This window comes from Sinocyclocheilus rhinocerous, unplaced genomic scaffold, assembly GCF_001515625.1.
Source record: "Sinocyclocheilus rhinocerous isolate Xijiao unplaced genomic scaffold, SAMN03320098_v1.1 scaffold749, whole genome shotgun sequence".
Lineage (NCBI taxonomy): Eukaryota > Metazoa > Chordata > Actinopteri > Cypriniformes > Cyprinidae > Sinocyclocheilus > Sinocyclocheilus rhinocerous.
In genome coordinates this window covers 1598130-1616537 of record NW_015653466.1, presented here as the reverse complement: position 1 = coordinate 1616537, position 18408 = coordinate 1598130, and the positions used below count along the sequence as shown (strand labels likewise).

Sequence of the window (18408 nt, the reverse complement as noted above, 5' to 3'; positions counted from 1 at the left end):
AAATTCAAACGATGCCCAACCTTACCCATACCCCACATAATTTTTTACTGGCACCTTTACATTCACACTCTTTTAGACCCTGTCTTTTCTTTCCCTTCCTAAACCTTCACTTACCCTTCTTTGCTTTTGCCCTTCTTAAAAACAACTACCGGTAGGCTACATAATCTTATACGTGAATGTACTTTTCAAAATTAGTTATAAAACCGTTGCTCCTGGCAACAGGGATAGCTAGTATGTTTGCTTAACATAGCGTCAAACATGACAATTTATGAGATAATATCATGTTTTGCTCCAAAATCACTATATACCATCAGTAGTGTTTGAAACAGTTAGCTTCTGTGGTTCCATGTTGCTTCTATCACAGTGAGACAGAAAATATTTTTTATAAAATTCTATACTGTGATACAAGCTATGTCAATTAGCATTGCATTGCAATTGGGTGTATTTTGTCTTCCACGTTTCACCTGCTCCCTAATGCTCACATCGTCTCATTTTGGGTAAAAATAGAAAAAATAATACTAAAGTACTTTGTAACACAGTAACTTGAGTAGTTTTTCAGCAAACTACTTTTTTACTCTTACTTGAGTCATATTATTTTTCAGTACTTTTACTTGTACTCAAGTAAATTATTCCTTAAGTAGCAATTGTTTTACTGAAGTACAATTTCTTAGTACTCTTTCCACCACTATTTCAAACATTACAAAATCTTAACAAGCCAAACTTTTGAATGGTATATATACAATAGACATATTGTGTACTAGTTAACAGTTAGAAAAGCCACATGGAAAAAAATATTATTCCATAAGTTACCAGCTCCAGAAGAGAGGGAGACAGAGATGACGAAAATAATAAATGACAAAGTGAATTGTAAATGAGTGAAAGCACAGGACAGAAAGAAGACGATTCAATAAAGGCGAGTGATTGTCTCTTTTAAACTGATTTAGCCGGCCTGTAATGGCTGTGCACACAGAAGAAAATCGAATTACGCATGTATGGACTCTAGGTGTGTGTGTGTGTGTGTGTGTGTGAATCCCCTCCTAAATACCTTCAGATAAAAATTATGAGCTGCCATTACTCTACATTTATGTCTGTCTCATGAACACAGGATACACTGCCAAGATATATTAAAGGGATAATTCACATAAAAATCTAAAGTTCTGTCATCATGTACTCAACCTCATGTCAATCAAAACCTGTATGCTGTTATTTTTTCTGTACAACAGTTTGTAGTGGCCATGTCTGTCTGTGGTGCATATGATTCATGCTCTACAGTCTATTCCAAGTCTTAAAGGGATAGTTCACCCAAAAATGAAAATTATGTCTTTAATTACTCACCCTCATGTCGTTCCAAACCCGTAAGACCTTCATTCATCTTTGGAACACAAATTAAGATATTTTTGATGAAATGTGAGAGCTCTCAGACCCTGCATAGACAGCAACACATTTGAAATGTTCCCAGGTCCAGAAACGTAGTAAGGGCATCGGTAAAACAGTCCATGTGACATCAGTGGCTCAACTTCAGTTTTGTGAAGCTATGGGGGAAGTCGTGGCCTAATGGTTAGAGAGTCGGACTCGTAACCCAAAGGTTAGGCAAAGAAAAGAAAAATAACACAATTTATTCAATAATTCTTCTCCCCCGAGTTACATCTTCCGCCATTTTAGAGAGTATCACAATGCATACGCACGCTTTCCCTTAGCGTAAATAATGGTGATTACGCAGATTACGTTCATGTGCGAGCTTTCTCCCCCGAACGTAAACAACGCTGATTACGTCGATTACCATAGATATATATACGGATTACGCTCTTGGGTACTCTCCAAAATGGCGGAAGATGTAACTCGGGGGAGAAGAATTGTTAAATAAATTGTTATTTTTGTTTTCTTTGGGCTCAAAAAGTATTCTCTTAGCTTCGCAAAACTGAAGTTGAGCCCCTGATGTCACATGGACTGTTTTACCAATGTCCTTACTACGTTTCTGGACCTGGGAACATTACAGTTGCGTTGCTGTCTATGCAGGGTCTGAGAGCTTTCACATTTCATCAAAAATATCTTAATTCATGTTCCGAAGATGAACAAAGGTCTTATGGGTTTGGAACGACATGAGGGTGAGTAATTAATGACAGAATTTTCATTTTGGGGTGAACTAACTCTTTAAAGTCACTTCTTAAAGTTTTGTGTGAGAAAAAGAAAGTCATTATTTCAGTCTGATAATCCTTCTCTCCAGTGAGCTATTAACTCAAGAGCCTAATCAGTTTGTTACATGAATGAATCATTCAGTCTGATTTGTGAACCAGATCAACTGGCTCAAAAGAACTATTCATTCACAAATCGAACTGATTTGGTTCTAGAGTTTTGCTCACTGACTCAATGATTGATTATATTTATAGTGTTTTGATTTTGTTTTGTTTTTCTTGACAGGTCACTATGAAACAAAAAGACCTGTGTGAAGATTCTTTAAAATACTCATTTTGTGTACCGCAGAAAAATTAACAGCATACAGGTTTTGATTGACATGAGGGTGAGTAAAAGATGACAGAATTTTAAGTGTTGGGTGAACTTCCTTAAACTAAAAAGGATCAAATTTGAGCAAACAAATAATTTCTGCCATTTATCTCTTTAAATAGTCATTTAAATAACACTATCATTTAAAGTTTGTGCACACTTCCAAACTATTGCAGATGTTGATGTTAAAAAGAAAAGTTCAAAGCTTCTAAGTATTTGTCAACTCCCCAGCTGCAGTTTTCTGGGACCCCAGCCATTATTATTAGAGTGTAAGAGTCTTGTGTGTGAGAGATCAGTGATGTACAGATATGCAGTGTGACAGTCTTTGCTGATCTGGGGACAGATTTGGCTCCAGGGTGACAAGAACATGGAACGGAGCTGACAGGCACTGTCCTACTGAACACAAGCACACACACAGACACACATCCTAGACGATCTGACACCTCACATAGGACACAGACACATCCAGATGTATCAATGTGTGAGGTCACAGGGTGGGCTTTTGTTCACCCTGCAAACTTTAACTGCTTTCACGGTTCAACATGAACTGTCCCGTCGAATCAAACACACACTCGCTGACATCTGTTTTTCATTACAGCGATGGCCGAATGTTCATTAACAAATTAGCAAATAAGTGAGCCAGGCAGCTCATTACACTCCCTCCCCTTACATTAACACAGCTGATGTACACTCTTTAATCGTGTGAGTGTGATAGAGAGAGAGAATGTGTGTTAGTATTTCTTGAGTGAGTCATTAGTTTGTTCTTTGACATTGTATGGATTGTCTAGGCAGCTCTTGAATTTTTTTAAATGTGCTGTCAATTGGATTCAACCATCATTTAATCAAATTAACTAAATTTCCCCTTATCACATTTTTAGTATATTAAAGGGGTATATTAAATATAAAAGACTTTGCTAAAAAAGAACATTATTTTGTGTAATGAAATGTGTTTATGCGGTTTAAGGGTTAAAATATACATTATTTTCCACATACTGTACATTATTGTTTCTCCTCTATTCCCCGCTTTTCTGAAATGTGTAGATTTTTACAAAGCTCATCGGTCTGAAAAGCGAGCTGTGCTCTGATTGGCCAGCTATCCAGTGTGTTGTGATTGGCCGAATACCTCAAGCATGTGACGGAAATGCTACGCCCCTCACCATATTGTGATGCAGAGTCCCGGCGCGATGAGACAAAAACAATAAAACCCTTTATAAACTAGGCATTTGTTGCATCCATCCTGTGATCAGCTGTGGTCATTTTGATTAGCTCAGGAAGTGGAAGGTATTTGGTACAACACAGACCCTCCCTGGATCAGGACGTCGCTCCAAACAGGATGAAAGAGCCAGAGGAAACTGGTCAGAGAGGCGACCAAGAGGCCTACAGCAACTCTGCAGGAATTTATGCCAAAGAGTGATCATTGTGCATGTGACAACAATATCACTAATTCTCCACAAATGTGGCTTGTATGGGAGGGGTGCAAGAAAAAAGCCTCTCCACAAGAAAGGCCACATGCAGTCACGACTGAGCTTTGCCAAAACGCACCTTGAAGATTCTGAGGCAGATGAGACAAAAATTTTATTATTTGGCCTCAACACCAAACAATATGCCTGGCGGAAATCCAGTGCAGCTCACCATTCAAATAACAGAATTCCTATAGTAAAGCATGGAGGTGGTATACCTGTAGCACCGAGGCCAAAATCACGCTGTGTTTCCACCGTCGGGCCAGAAGCTCCGCTGCACTTCACTAAAACACGCCCTTTACACGCCTCTCAGGAACAACGTCACGTAACCCCATCATTTCACAAACAAAGAGAAGTTATCAGAAAACTAATAAGAAATAAGTCGCTGCACGATAAATCGCATGCGATATTTAACGCGCATCTTGTCAGAAAAGCCAGTTCTGTAATCAGCGGTAAATAGCCGTTGTTCACTGAATAATAAGTGATACATTGATCATAATGAAATTATCAGGATTGAAAATTATTCACACAGAAATAAAGCGGTATGAACATAGCCTACCTACTCAGTCGAGTCTGTTTCTGTTTATTTGTAGTGACAGTATATAGGCCTACATCACATTTTGAAAGAATGATAATTTCTATATTTTTATAAAAGCTCCTGAACAAAAAACATTATTATATTTTTATGACATACGTGGAGCTAAACTCTCGAGACTAGACTTAATGACAGGTAGAATATGTTACTAAATAAATAGCCTACACGATTGTGATAGAGAATAAGAAGCTGACGTCTGATTTCTTCAAGTGGTCATATTTACCATGTTTACTATGGTAACGTTAATGGCTAGCATGCATAGTCTTTTGCATCACTTATAAATATTTCTGCCTTGTATGGTGATCATAATCCACATCGGATCAAGTTATTTCAAACACTCGCTGCTGTCTGAAAGTGAGTTTTGAACTAAAATTATTTTAAAAGTCTTTAATGCTGGTGTTATAGCTGTTAACTTTCTGAAATGATCCGCGGCGCTGGCGCTCTCCAGACGCAGAGAAACTCCGCCTTTGTTCATAGCCACTCCTCTAGCCCCAGCCGGTCCGCTTTGGCCCAAGGTTTTCGTCGGGCCAAAAAACCCGGGCCGTTGGCCCCGAGGAAGCACCGACAAGGCCCGATCAAGCCCCGGAAGCGACAGTGGAAACGCGACTGGCCCTGGCACGCACTAGCACGCCCGCTTTTGACCCGACAGTGGAAACCCGGCTATTGACCCAAAGCACACAGCAAAACTGACCACACAGTGGTTAAAGGAGAAAAAGGTGAATGTCCTTGCATGGCCTAGTCAGAGCCCAGACAGATCTGTGGAATGACTGCAGGGTGATTCTTTTCTATACCCACTGTATATATACAAGTCTTCTGAAATCATAACAGAGCATTAATAACCAAATTTAACAGAACAAAATTTCATATCACTGGGATCAGAAAACTGACTGAGAACCAGATCAGTTCAAATCTGTCTTCAACTGATTCGACACTTAATCAACCAAATCATTTGAGAAGATTTGACTCAAAAGAATGTTTCATTCACAAATTAGACATGGCTACTTCTGTAATAAAAGCTCATCAATATGGAAATAAGATCTGTGGTAGATTTTCAGTGAATAATGAATTACATTTTCTCAAACAAAGACTATGAAGTCTTTGAAGTTGTGTGGACTTTTTATGATACTTTTATGATACTTTTATGGTGTTTTGTTATTTTAAAGCTTGATAGCCACAATCTTCATTCACTTTTGGAATGACATGAGGGGTGAGTAAATGGTGACAGAATTGACATTTTTGGATAAAGTATCCCTTTACGGTTTACAGTGCGGAGGGAATTTTTACTGTTTATTATAGGGTTGCACCGATACCACTTTTTCCAGTACTCGCCCGATACCGATACTTCTACATTACTCCTAAAAGTAGACATTTTCTGTACTCTATCACTATGTCAGACAAAAATGTGATTGAATAGGATACTGGTCACTAAATTGGTCACTAAAACTATGTGACTGACTCCATCCACTTTCTGTCCCTCTCTCTTTCACACTCTCATTTACTGTTCCCCTTAGCACAGCTAAAGCTGAGGTTTCATGAATTTAACATTTTCTAAAAATAGTCACATTCAGGTTATTCTGTTCCTTCTGAAGTACACAACAACTCAAACGAGGAAATGGCATATCAAGCATGTGATTTAGTGTGGAAACAATGTATGGACTCTAGGTGAACCACATTAATCTTACTTGTGTTCATATAAGAGCCTTAAATCCACCAAACACCAATTTCCGTGTGCTCTGTTTAAAACATGCAGGCACACACGTGCAAGTTCAAGTCATTAAAAGAGGAGCACAAATCAGCACTAGACCCCAGGGGGACTGTCCTGAGACAGTACTGTAAAGCAGGACTCATTAGTGGAAACGTATACATTTTTCTCAAAGTTTTGAAGATCTGATGTTTGTACATCTGTTATGTTCATTAGAAAAGTGCTGATGCAATTGTCTCGGCGTGGCACAATCACAACACTGTTTCAGTAAAAGACACGCACATCACACCGTCTGCTTGAGCTGGGCTGCTGCCAGAGATGGAGAGAGAGAATGAGCGGTAGAGCAAAGAAAAACATGGGGTGGAGGAGATAAGCCTGTGTTAGTGTAATTTGATTAGAGCAGGTGATTAACTGTACTGTCAGCAGAATACTTGGGTTCTTCCCTCCATCTCTCCCCCTCTCTTTCTCTTTATCACCCCTTTGCTTTGCCAATACAGTATATAGATTTGTTTCAAGTCAGTTTGTGAATATTAATAACAATAACATTTAGATTTAGATTTAAGTAAATCATATAAAAATCAAAAATTCACAATCTCTCAAATTAACTCTGGAGAAAATACCAGTGCTTGAATGGCAGCATTAGAATAGTGTGAAAGCTGGTAAACTGAGGTTTTAGTCTTTGGTTTTGTATAAATGAAATGCTCCATCATTTTATTGTGATGACAACCAGCACGTGTCATATTTTCAGTCAGCATCACTCAATCACAACAATAATGTGATACGGATTTTGTAATGTGAAGTCTGCTATAGATGGCTAAATGTATATAAGCCGATCATAGAAAAGACCCATCACAAATCTGTATGCAAATTAATCTGAATAGAGTATGCAAATACTATTACATCCATTGTGCATGTGACATCACAGTTTTCACCAATTTGTGTTTTTGTAGTTTACATGGAGAGGATAATGGTATTGTTTCCAGAAACTTGCTCTTTGAAACCCATTTTCAAAAGTTTTCCACCATTGTTGTGTAAATGAACGGCCAAAACACATAAAAAGTTTTCTATGTATAGATGAAAACAATGTCGTGTAAATGCCCCCTAAGCTTACATATAATTCCTTCAACCCAAAAACACAACACAATGCAAAGCATAATTCAAAATACAGGTAAAACACCTGTAAAAAATGTATATGGAAAATTTCTTCATATTAACATGCTGTATTTTTTTTGACTTTCCTTAGGGTGTACTTTTCATGTAATAAAAGTAAGCTTTAATATTAATCTGTTCATCAGTAATTCAAATGTAATTACCTAGTCATCACTAATTCAAAAGAAAACATCTCATAATTGAAACCCAACAATTCAGTCCTAATTTTGACCCCTAGAAATTCAGATCTCTCTTGCCTTCTAATCAGCCATTACTAACCAATTATCCTCATTAGGTACCGCACTCATAAATAAGAGGCACAGCACAGTCTTGTAGCTTAATGGACAGCTCATTAGTGCTCAACTAGTATTGCAATGAAATACATATCCTATTATATGTAGATAGATAGATAGATAGATAGATAGGTTCATTGCTATTCCAATATATATATATATATGATATATACAGTACATCATTTCTGTTGCCACCATTATTGAGATTTGTTAAGTACTGAGGGTGTATGTGTGTCTTCTTTTATCTGTGGTGTTTGTTCCTTGATTATGTATGCAAATGTGAAAGGGGTAAAAGAGAGAGAAAGAAAGAGGGAAAGCAAGTGCATCTGATCAGATGAAACGAGTCCTTGTCAAAAGATTCCCTGTGGCTGTGACTCCATTACAGGAACATATGACAGAATATTTAATATCTTGACATCTCTGCTTCCAATTGAACTTGCAACATTGCCTACAAAGGGCCAGTGACGGCAGGGTGAGTGAAAGCTCTTTCTGCTCTATGTTTGCAAACACTGTAAATCCGTTTCATTGTCAGTTGAAAGGTTAGGATGCCGGGGAATTTGGCCAAGGTAAATTGATTAAGCACCAAATCTACTGGAAAACAGGCTCACATTCACTTAGGCAATAAAGAACAGATCAGCTGTTCAGGTACGCTTCCCATTTCTGGCTGGCATGTTCTGTTCACTCTAATGCTAATGGAGCATCGAATATTCTGGCCAATTTTATCAGCTTGTGACTTTCAAAGTCACTTATCGCACCGAAGTTTGACATTTTTATTATTTCCATTTCATTTTATTTTTATTCTATTTCATTTCAGGATCATTTTCATCTCTTAAAACATAACACCACAAACTGTTTCATCTGCTTGCTCACACAACAGTGCACCATTCTCAAAATAACATCACCAAAGTTTAAGTTAAACGCTTTGTCAAATTCATAACAATACAAGTGCAGTACTTTTTGTAAAATAAATATATTGTTGCTACATTTAGAGGTAAATTGTAACTTTCATCATTACTGCATCTCCGAAATATTTATGATTCAGCAGCATGGACTGGATCCACTCAGATCTTGCATCAGATGTCCTGCATCAGAGAACAACTCACTGTTCTCTGAGAGAATCTCTGAAATATGTTCTAGAGTTTTGCTTGAGGCTGTCTGTATTAACTAAATGAGATTCTTGTCTGTAAGGTGTTGTCTGTAAGTTTTAGGGAGAACAGCTGTGGCAGTATTTGATGTAACCAATTGGCTGGATGCTGGTTTATAAGTGTAGTGTTGACTATTTCAAATCTGCACCTAAATGTTACATACAAAAAGCAAACTGTAGTTGGTTGTTTACAAAATGTTCAGACAACTGCTTTTTAAATTATGTAATCTAGGACCTTTGCGATTGTAAAGACTGTACAGTATAAATCTATTTCTCACATATATATATATATAAAATTTTGTTTGTTTTTTTATTCATTATTTAGTGCACATTTAATTTTCTTTCTTTTTTTCCTATTTTATATTAGTCAACAGCATTTTTCAATGCTAGTTTTCATGTTCATAAGTTTTAGTTTTAGTTGGTGATTTTGGGTGAATTAGAAACCTTTTCTAGAAGACAGTGTTGGATGTAGGAATGAATTTACCAAATAAAATATCTCTTGAATTGGCCAACAATAATTACAGCTCCCTCGAAATATTGTGTATTGAGAACTTAGCAACTCAATGTGCCATTTAAATGGTAGCTTACAGGATTTCTTAAGATTTCTACTCATAATGTTTTGTTAATGTGATCATCAAAAAGTCTGAAAGAAACAGATCTGATAAAACACAACTTATCAGAACATTAAAAAATCATGTTAAACTATAAACTATAACCTAATCAATATTTATAAGTTGAGGCTTCACCCCTTTTGTGACGTCGCAACCTGTGCACATGCAGTGAAAGCACTTCAGGAACATTAATGCCTGGTGCAAATTAATCTGAAAATAAAGAGAAGAAGTTAAGCTATCAATCAAACGTGGCAAAACACGAATATTTCACAGTGTTGAGATGAATCTGCGTATACCTTCCTCATAAATGCATCTAATATGTATGAAGTCATTAGCTGACAAAAACTCCTGCAGGAGAAAGATGAAAGCTGCTTTATGTTTGTTACCGGCTCAAAGACCTCTGCACGTGTACATCAGCACACGTACACAGGCAAGCTTCAGAAAGGTATATGTGAGGAAAGCAAGCCAGGCATGTATGTCCCTACCCTACCTTCTATCAGTCGTTAAACTAGTGCCACAAGCTAGCGGTTGCCATGGCAACAGAACAGGCATTCCAGCACCTGCTGCCAGCCCTGTTCCCCGAGCAACCCATGAAATCAGCATCTGCACTTCTGGTTTTGTTTCAAAAGAAGAGCTTAATTTCGCTCACAACTTCTCTAGACTGTGGAATAAAGCCCTTGAGAATGATGCAAACGGTGCTCCAATCAAGTGTTTACACTCGGCGCTGATTTAAACTGTAACTATAAACATGACGAAAACATCAGCGGGCTTCAGAAATCTGAAATGCACTTTAAGTTCACATCACCCTGAAGCGATGTGATGCCATTTGAACATTTTCATTAACTGTTGTTAAATGAGCATAAAACATGACTTAAAAACTATTATGTAATGCAACGTGACATGAGCTACAAGAACAGTTTGGCACTTGAACTGATACTTCACAGCTCAAAAGAAATGCCTGCAGGATTCATTGCTTCATGTATTTACATTTAAACGTGTATTTTTATTTTTACTTTATGTGTAATTATGTGATATTAGTTCCTTGCAGATAATCTGCACATTATAATTATAGAAATAATATGATTCCACAGAACTCAACCCGAGTCATCAACATTTTTCCAGTCTGGCTATTGCGAATTATTAAAATTCCATAATATTGTGTCTAAATAATTGATAACACTTTATATATAAGGTCCCATTAGTTAATAGGAAATAAACTAATATTATATAACAATGAGCCATACATTTGCTACAGTATTTATTCATCTTTGTTCACATTAGTTAATAAAAAAAACAGCTGTTCATTGTTAGTTCATGTTAGCTGAGATCCACTAAATAATATTAACAGATACAACTTTTATGTTAAAGGGGTCATATGATGCAATTTCAAGTTTTCCTTTCTCTTTGGAGTGTTACAAGCTGTTCGTGCATAGATAAGATCCCTGAAGTTGCAAAGACTAAAGTCTCAAACCCAAAGAGATTTTCTTTATCCACAAGTTTCCAGGGGGCACTACTGTAAAAAAGAATGTGGGTACAACTTCCGGTGAAGTGGCAGAAGTAGTATATATCAATGGTATTTTATAGGGATGCACTGAAATTTATATGATATATGATATATTTAAAATAAGTGTTCAATAATAAGTGAACACAATAAGTGGCTCAGTGGTAGAGCATTGCGTTAGCAGTGCAAAAGGTCGTGGGTTCAATTCCCAGGGAACACATAATATTCAGTCTGCTAAATGCATAAATTAATTAAATTAAATTAAATTAAATATATGGCGCGCTGCAGTGTTCAGCGTGCAGGTTTCACTCTCCCTCGCCGCCCTCACTGTGACATTCCGCTCTATGAATGTGTGTACCGCTCATGCTCACTGGAAAAGCAAAGTCCGCTCAACGCGCCGGCAGGAAATTTCTATGTAGTAAACTTGTTCCTGTTTGCAATAGCGCTACTGTATGTAACATGTAACATGGTGTAGTACAGCTGTACTGGGCAATGCATGTAAAATGACGCTACCCTCTCATTCACTGATCTGCTCCCCGCTATGCTCTGCTCACATGCTCTGATAATACTGAATAAAAATAATGTTGATATTTAATATTACAATTAAATAATAATACAAAATTACTTTATATTATTTAATAAAATAATAATTAATTATTACAAAGCATTTTCGGTTTGTGCATCCAGAATTTTCATTTCGGTGCATCCCTAGTAATTTGTGTGCTAATTTTATCATCCAACAATCTTAGACTAAAGATTTTAAGTGAAGGCTACTGTGAAGCAACATATGCAGAACATTAATGACACACAGTAAACATTTCAGTTTAGTGCATTTATTAGTTAATTAATAATATCACAATACAATAAACAATTTTCGTGCCCTTAATTGTCCTTACTTTACTGATCTTCCACAAAAGTGCTGCTGCATGACTACAAGAGCGTCCTGGCCCTGCAATACATGATGTTATCTGTCACTGATGCTAGCACCCAAGCCTTATGATGTGATACGTCTAGGCTCTGGATCGGCTCAATGTCCCCTTTCAGAATCATAAGGTCGTTTCCGACATCCTTAAATAACACCCGACCAACTTTATCACTATTGATACGGCTCTGAGCTTTTCAAATTGTTCATCGCCTTACCATCACAGGCTACGTTACTGAATCTACAAAATAGTTAAAAATGCGACTGTACGTGATACGAGGCTTGAGGTATTCAGCCAATCACAACGCACTGGATAGCTGGCCAATCAGAGCACACCTCGCTTTTCAGAACGATGAGCTTTGTAAAAATCGACGCGTTTCAGAAAGGCGGGGCATAGAGGAGAAACAGTAATGTACATTATGTGGAAAATAATGTGTTTTTTTAACCTTAAACCGCATAAACATATTGCATTACACCAAATACACAACATAATGTTATTTTTAGCAACGTCATATGACCCCTTTAATGTTAGTAAATGTTGGAATTAACATTATCTCACTTAACGCTTAAAATGTATTATTCATTGATCATTTGTGTTAGCTAATGTAGTTTACTAATGTTAACAAATGCAACTTTATTGTAAAGTGTTACCAGGTAATTTGCACTAAAAATTTAAATCAGTTGTTTATTTAAAGTGAATCGCAACATTATACTGTACAGTATGAAAAATTCACATTCATTTTAACATTTGCTAATGATTACATTTAAATTATTATTAAAGACTTACTATACATGAAGTTTGATGATGGTGAAAGTAATTTAAATGAAAATATACAAGAAATTAGCATGTACAATGAATGATCCAAATAGACTATACTTTCTTGTGAAGAAACAGCCTCATACTACTTTAAAAAGTTTTAGCTAATTCATTTCCATTGTTTTGCCTATTTAATTTTGTAACAAAATCTCACACACAAATTCTAGATCCCACCTCTGAACCTAGTGATATTCTGTACTGTATGATTGTTTGCCCAGAAAGCAGTTATGTATGTTTACTCTGAAAATAAGCCTCTCATGAGGGAGTTTCACCATATAAATAACAGCGTGCTGGCAGCTGGTCATGTTTAATAGCACATATAATGGAACTGACTCATTTTCCTCTGAATGGTGAATCACAGCTCAATGGCATTGTGATCTGCGAGAGCCCCGCCGTGGATGACCCTGCAGGCATCATCTCTAGAGTCAACGCTCCATTATTTCTCTCATCTGTCTTTGTAACAAATCACTGTTCACTAACAGATCCAAATGAAAGGTAGCTGTCTCAGTCAGCAAAAATGGTCACAAATGAATCAAAACACAATTGATGGGGTAATGTGATTAGAAACGGATCATTTCACCCTGGAAGATATCATGGCAACGTTTTGACCAAAGTACCTTCTGTAGCTAAAAACTTTTTCTGTTAGCCAGTTAGAAAAAAGTTGACCAGTTTAAAAAGTTGTCAAGCTGAATTTGCACCCAAATGTCACAGAAAAACACATGCTTACATTTGCGAGGCATAAACATGCATGCAAATAATCAAAAAATGTAGAACAGTTCTGTCAACTGGCCTAAAACTTGGCCAGTGGGCCATTGTTATTGCTGAGGCCTGAACTTGCTAGCTAGCTAACCTAGTTGTACAGTGCTAGTTAGTTCCTTCTACGCACAACAATTATTTGTTCTCATATGATAAACAGCCTTGAGACTTATCAACACTGCATTTTTTTCACTCTGGTGTTTATGAGAAATAAATAAAGCTTTTCAACTCACATCCAATCATCATCATGGCCACGGCGAAGATCTTCTCCCCATCTGTGGTTGGAGCGATGTTTCCAAAGCCAATACTGGTCAGGCTGGTCATGGTGAAGTACAGAGACGTAATGTAGACAGAATCTTTTGTAGGTCCGCCTTCCCATCTTCCCATCCCGCTGGCGTTGAAGCGATAGGGTGACCCGCTGGTCTCACCCAGCATATAAAGCCAGCTGTCCGTACGAACTGTGTTACGATCTTCGTCAATCACCTCATAGTCTCCAATGCTGTACCAGATGCAGGCCAGCCAATGGGCCGCCAGCCCAAACACACAAACTAGCAGAACCAAAACAGCTGCACCGTATTCAATGTAGTGATCTAGTTTGCGAGCCACCCGGCCCAGACGCAACAACCGAACCACCTTCAGCGAACTAAACAAGCTACTGATACCCTGAAGGAGAGACAGAGAGATAGAGAGAGTTATACATAGAGCATTATCATTCAAACGTGTGTTGATATGTTTTCATCCATCCATCCATCCATCCATCAAATATAAACATTATAGGCCGAAAGCAATTCTACAAACACTTTTTCTTGAGTCTAAACAAAGTGCATTGTCTCTCTTAGCACAGATTCTCTGCATTTATAAATATGCACAGGCGTCTGCCAAGCCAGCCCTCTGAAATCAACAATACAGAGAGCAGCAACAGCACCTGAGCAGCCAGAACAAAGAACTCCTCAGATCTGAACAAACACGCTGGAATATATTCAAAAATAACCTAAGTGTACAATCTTTTTCTAAAAGTGTACTTCTGTGTTGTCAAAGCATGATTTTTCCCTATTTTTTCCCCTATTATTTCTTGTCACCAGAGTTACTGCAATCATTATTCTGAGAAACAGAACAGGAGATGAACCACTACTAGTTGTAGTGATGACTTAATTTTGAAATTTGGTTGAATTATTGTTTTATATATTACATATTCCTTACTGGGTGAACTATGAGTGCATGTGTCACGGGTGCACACACACGAGGGACGAGGAGACGCTGGAGAATACTTTACACAAGACTTTATTCGTAGGAAGGAACCAAGGGAGACGAACACAGGAAGACGTTCACACGAAGACCTTCAACATCGGACAGAGAACTAGGGACTGGGAACACTTTATATACACACACACAGGAGGAGGGGATGACGAGACACACCTGGGAGCCATGACACATCAAGGGAAACACCTGGGAAGAAATCAACTTAAATTAGGACAGGACTTGGAAACAAACCAAATAAGGGCATGGGAAGGCACATGGGGAGCAGGACACACACGAAACATGGAACAGAGTCTGACAGCATGTACATGAATAAAACAGCTTTCTTGAGTGCACTGCACGTCAATCAAACAAACTACTATACACACAAGGACATCAATACACACTACAGTAGAGACTTGCTTTAGGGGAATGGCCACAACAATAACATTAAATATGTATAATGTCTGTTTTAAATATTCAAGCCAAAATCACCCTATAACCCTAGACTCTGTATATGTGTGTATTATTTATTTTTCACACATTTTTCAGATCAGGAATAAGACTATCTTTTTATCCAGGGATTTAGTTGGGTAGATATTACAAATACAAATTACATCACTTCTAGTGATTTCTTCAGTTCTCTTCGAAGAGACACTGAAAAAAAGAAATGAGGCTTCTTTCTAGCCGTTTTGCTGTATTTAAAAAATAAAAAGGACATTTTGGGGGAAAAAATACATTTTGCATAGTATTTGTGCTGCTGCTTTGTGATACTACAGTAATTCCGGTCAGTGTGCATAAATGAAAATTCTGTCATTATTTACTCACCCTCATGTCATTACAAACCTGTATGCTGTTATTAACTTTGGAGTTTACATGCAGTGTTTATCTATACAGTAACAGTTTATAGTAATCAATTATTTTAAGTTCAGAAAATTACCAAATACCAAAAAAAATAATAATAATAAAAAAGGGAGAGAGCCGCTACAAACTATTTTTTGATTTAGTTGAACTCAAGAACCAGATCAGTGAATAAATGATTCTTTTGAGCCAGTTCTTTTCAATGAAATGGTTGGCTTGGTTGTTAAACCGTTTTGAACAATTCATTGATGAGTTCAACTCACTGAGTCAATGATCCAGCCTAAATAACTGCTTATATTTTGGTGTGTTCTTCACCAAAGTTTTCATAACTTCAGATGACCTGTAATAAATAATATGGACTACTTTTATGGTGCTTTTTGGTCTATGTGGAGCTTAACAGATGAAGTCTCCATTAAGTATTGTATAAAACTGAGTGGTGAAAGTTTTTTTCTAAAATGTATAAAAATTCTCTATTTGTGTTCCAGTGAGAGCAAGAGACAGCAAATGGGATTGGAACAACAAGAGAGGGAGTAAATAATAACAGTATCTTTATTTCTGAGTGAAATATTACTTTAAACACCCTTACGTACCAATCAACACATCCACTGAGTTACAAACACTGACACACACAGACGATACAGTTTAATACACACCAAACAAATGACAAAAATTCATTAAAAAGATTCTGTAGAATGATTTGATTAGAAACATGATATAATAAACTAAGGTCTAATACTGTTTTTGGTTTACATCAATGTCTGATTGATGCCCTGAGGCACAGCATATCAATCAAATGCCGAGTTTTGAGATGAAAGGCCTACTTGAGTGACAGCTCGATGATTCCAGTTCTTCATTCGCCCACAATAAACACAGGCAGTGCAAGGGACATGCAAAAAGAAAGAGGGATGAGGAGGGAAAAAAACACAAAAGAGAATGACAATGGTCAACAGAAGAATATGTGAACAGTTATTGCAAACAAAAGCATGGCGCTTTGAATCAAGAGTGAAAAAGCAGAGCCTGGACTGTTAGTGAGATCACAGGCATCGCAGACATTAATAATCAAGCTTCCCCTGCAAAGGCAATGCGAAACAATGACAGATGTCTCTGTGAAATCAGACATGGGTTATGCAACGTAAGGTAATTATGCAAACGAAAATTTTGAAATGAAACACCTGAGGACGATTTGATTATTAAAAACCACACAGCTCTCCCTGTAGGCCATAACAATATGCACCTGTTCCAGCTAACGGAACAGAGCGATGTGTGTGTGCATGTAAGCCTGGTCCTTGTGTTTGTCCTTTGAGAGAAAGAAATAGTGGTTGCATTCCAATTTGCATTCTCTTATTCTAAAAGTATGTCCTGTGCGTCATTTGCTGATGGGAATGGACACTTTTGAGTATGTAATAAGATAATATGCCATAATGTGTTTGGCATAGTTTGTGACATTGTTAACTTAAACATAGATGCACACTTCCCATCCAAGCAATTTCAGCATACAATGATCTGCAAAGCACTAATGCTGCCTTTAGGATATGTTGAAATAATGATTTATGAACAATCATTAATGGCACCACAATGTCATAATTACCAATGAGAAGCTGTAGATTTTCTTCAAGCGTTGGGGGGCATGTTAAGTAAAGAATTATGATGGAAGGCTCATTGATATTATTCATAATAAGATTGTGATAAAGACAATTCTGCTCATTGAGGCATTTTATGAGGTGAGAGCCTTGTTTGACAAAACTACATTTCCCATCATTCCCTGTGGCAGCGTAAAAATACAAAATGCATGAACTATCATTTAAAAGTTTAGGGTCAGTAAGATTTATTTATTTATTTAGAGAGAAATTAATATTTTTGTTCAGCAAGGATGCATTAAATTGATCACCAGTGAGAGTAAGGATATTTTATATTGTTACAAAATAATCTATTTCAATTAAATGCTGTTCTTTTATACTTTCTATTCATCAAAGAATCCTGAAAAAATGTATCATGGTTTGTACAAAAATATTAAGCAGCACAACTGTTTGCAACATTGAAAATAATAAGAAATGTTTCTTCAGCATATTAGAATGATTTCTGAAGGATCATGTGACACTGAAGACTGGAGTAATGACTATTGAAAAATCAGCTTTGCCTTTACAATTATAAATTACATTTCAAAAATATATTAAAACAAATCAGTTATTTTAATTTGTAAAAATATTTCACAATATTACTGTTTTTATGGTATTTTTAATCAAATAAATACAGCCTTGGTGAGCATAAGATACTTCTTTCAATAACAAAACAAAACAAAAACAAAAATCTTACCAACCCCAAAGCTTTGATCAGTAATGTTGATCAGTTATAACCAAATGTACACTTTTTGCATTTCATTTTCTTAAGCTAATGCAAAACACCCTTTTTTTGTGTTTATTAGGTAATGAAAACTATGAAAAAGTTCAACTAAAATAAAATTGTCCAATGCTCTTAATTTATTCTAACCACCCGAATGCTGTATTGGCCTTTTTTTCCCGAATGCTTTCCTACTGTAAAGAAACAAATGTTTCTGTTAAGGTTCACCTCAGTGTGAACTTCAGCCGTTTCCTCCACTATTTCAAATACAAATCAATCAGAAAGCAAACACCAGACAGTGTGCATTATTCTCCATCAGAAAGTCGTCACCTTGGGATCTAATTCGCCTTGTGTTGCATAACTCTCTAAGGATGCCGTTATTTATGGTGGTGCTCTGTTCTTTGGGCTGGTTCTGCTGAGCTCAAAGCCCGGCAGTGTGCACAGACAGAGTGTGTGTGTGTGTGTTTTTCACTGGGAATCACAGCAAATATATATATATATATTTTTTTTTTTTTTTTTTTT

General features: G+C 36.9%; 1 protein-coding gene across 1 annotated transcript in view; it reads right to left on the bottom strand.

Moving 5' to 3' along the window:
- Positions 1-18408, bottom strand: part of LOC107715940 (potassium voltage-gated channel subfamily H member 1-like) — a 53015-nt gene that overhangs the window by 21378 nt on the left and 13229 nt on the right. The window contains exons 7-8 of the mRNA XM_016522202.1: positions 16371-16397; positions 13686-14115 (exon numbers count right to left, since the gene is read on the bottom strand). Coding sequence (XP_016377688.1) covers positions 13686-14115; positions 16371-16397 — 457 coding nt within the window. The remainder of the gene's footprint in view (positions 1-13685; positions 14116-16370; positions 16398-18408) is intronic.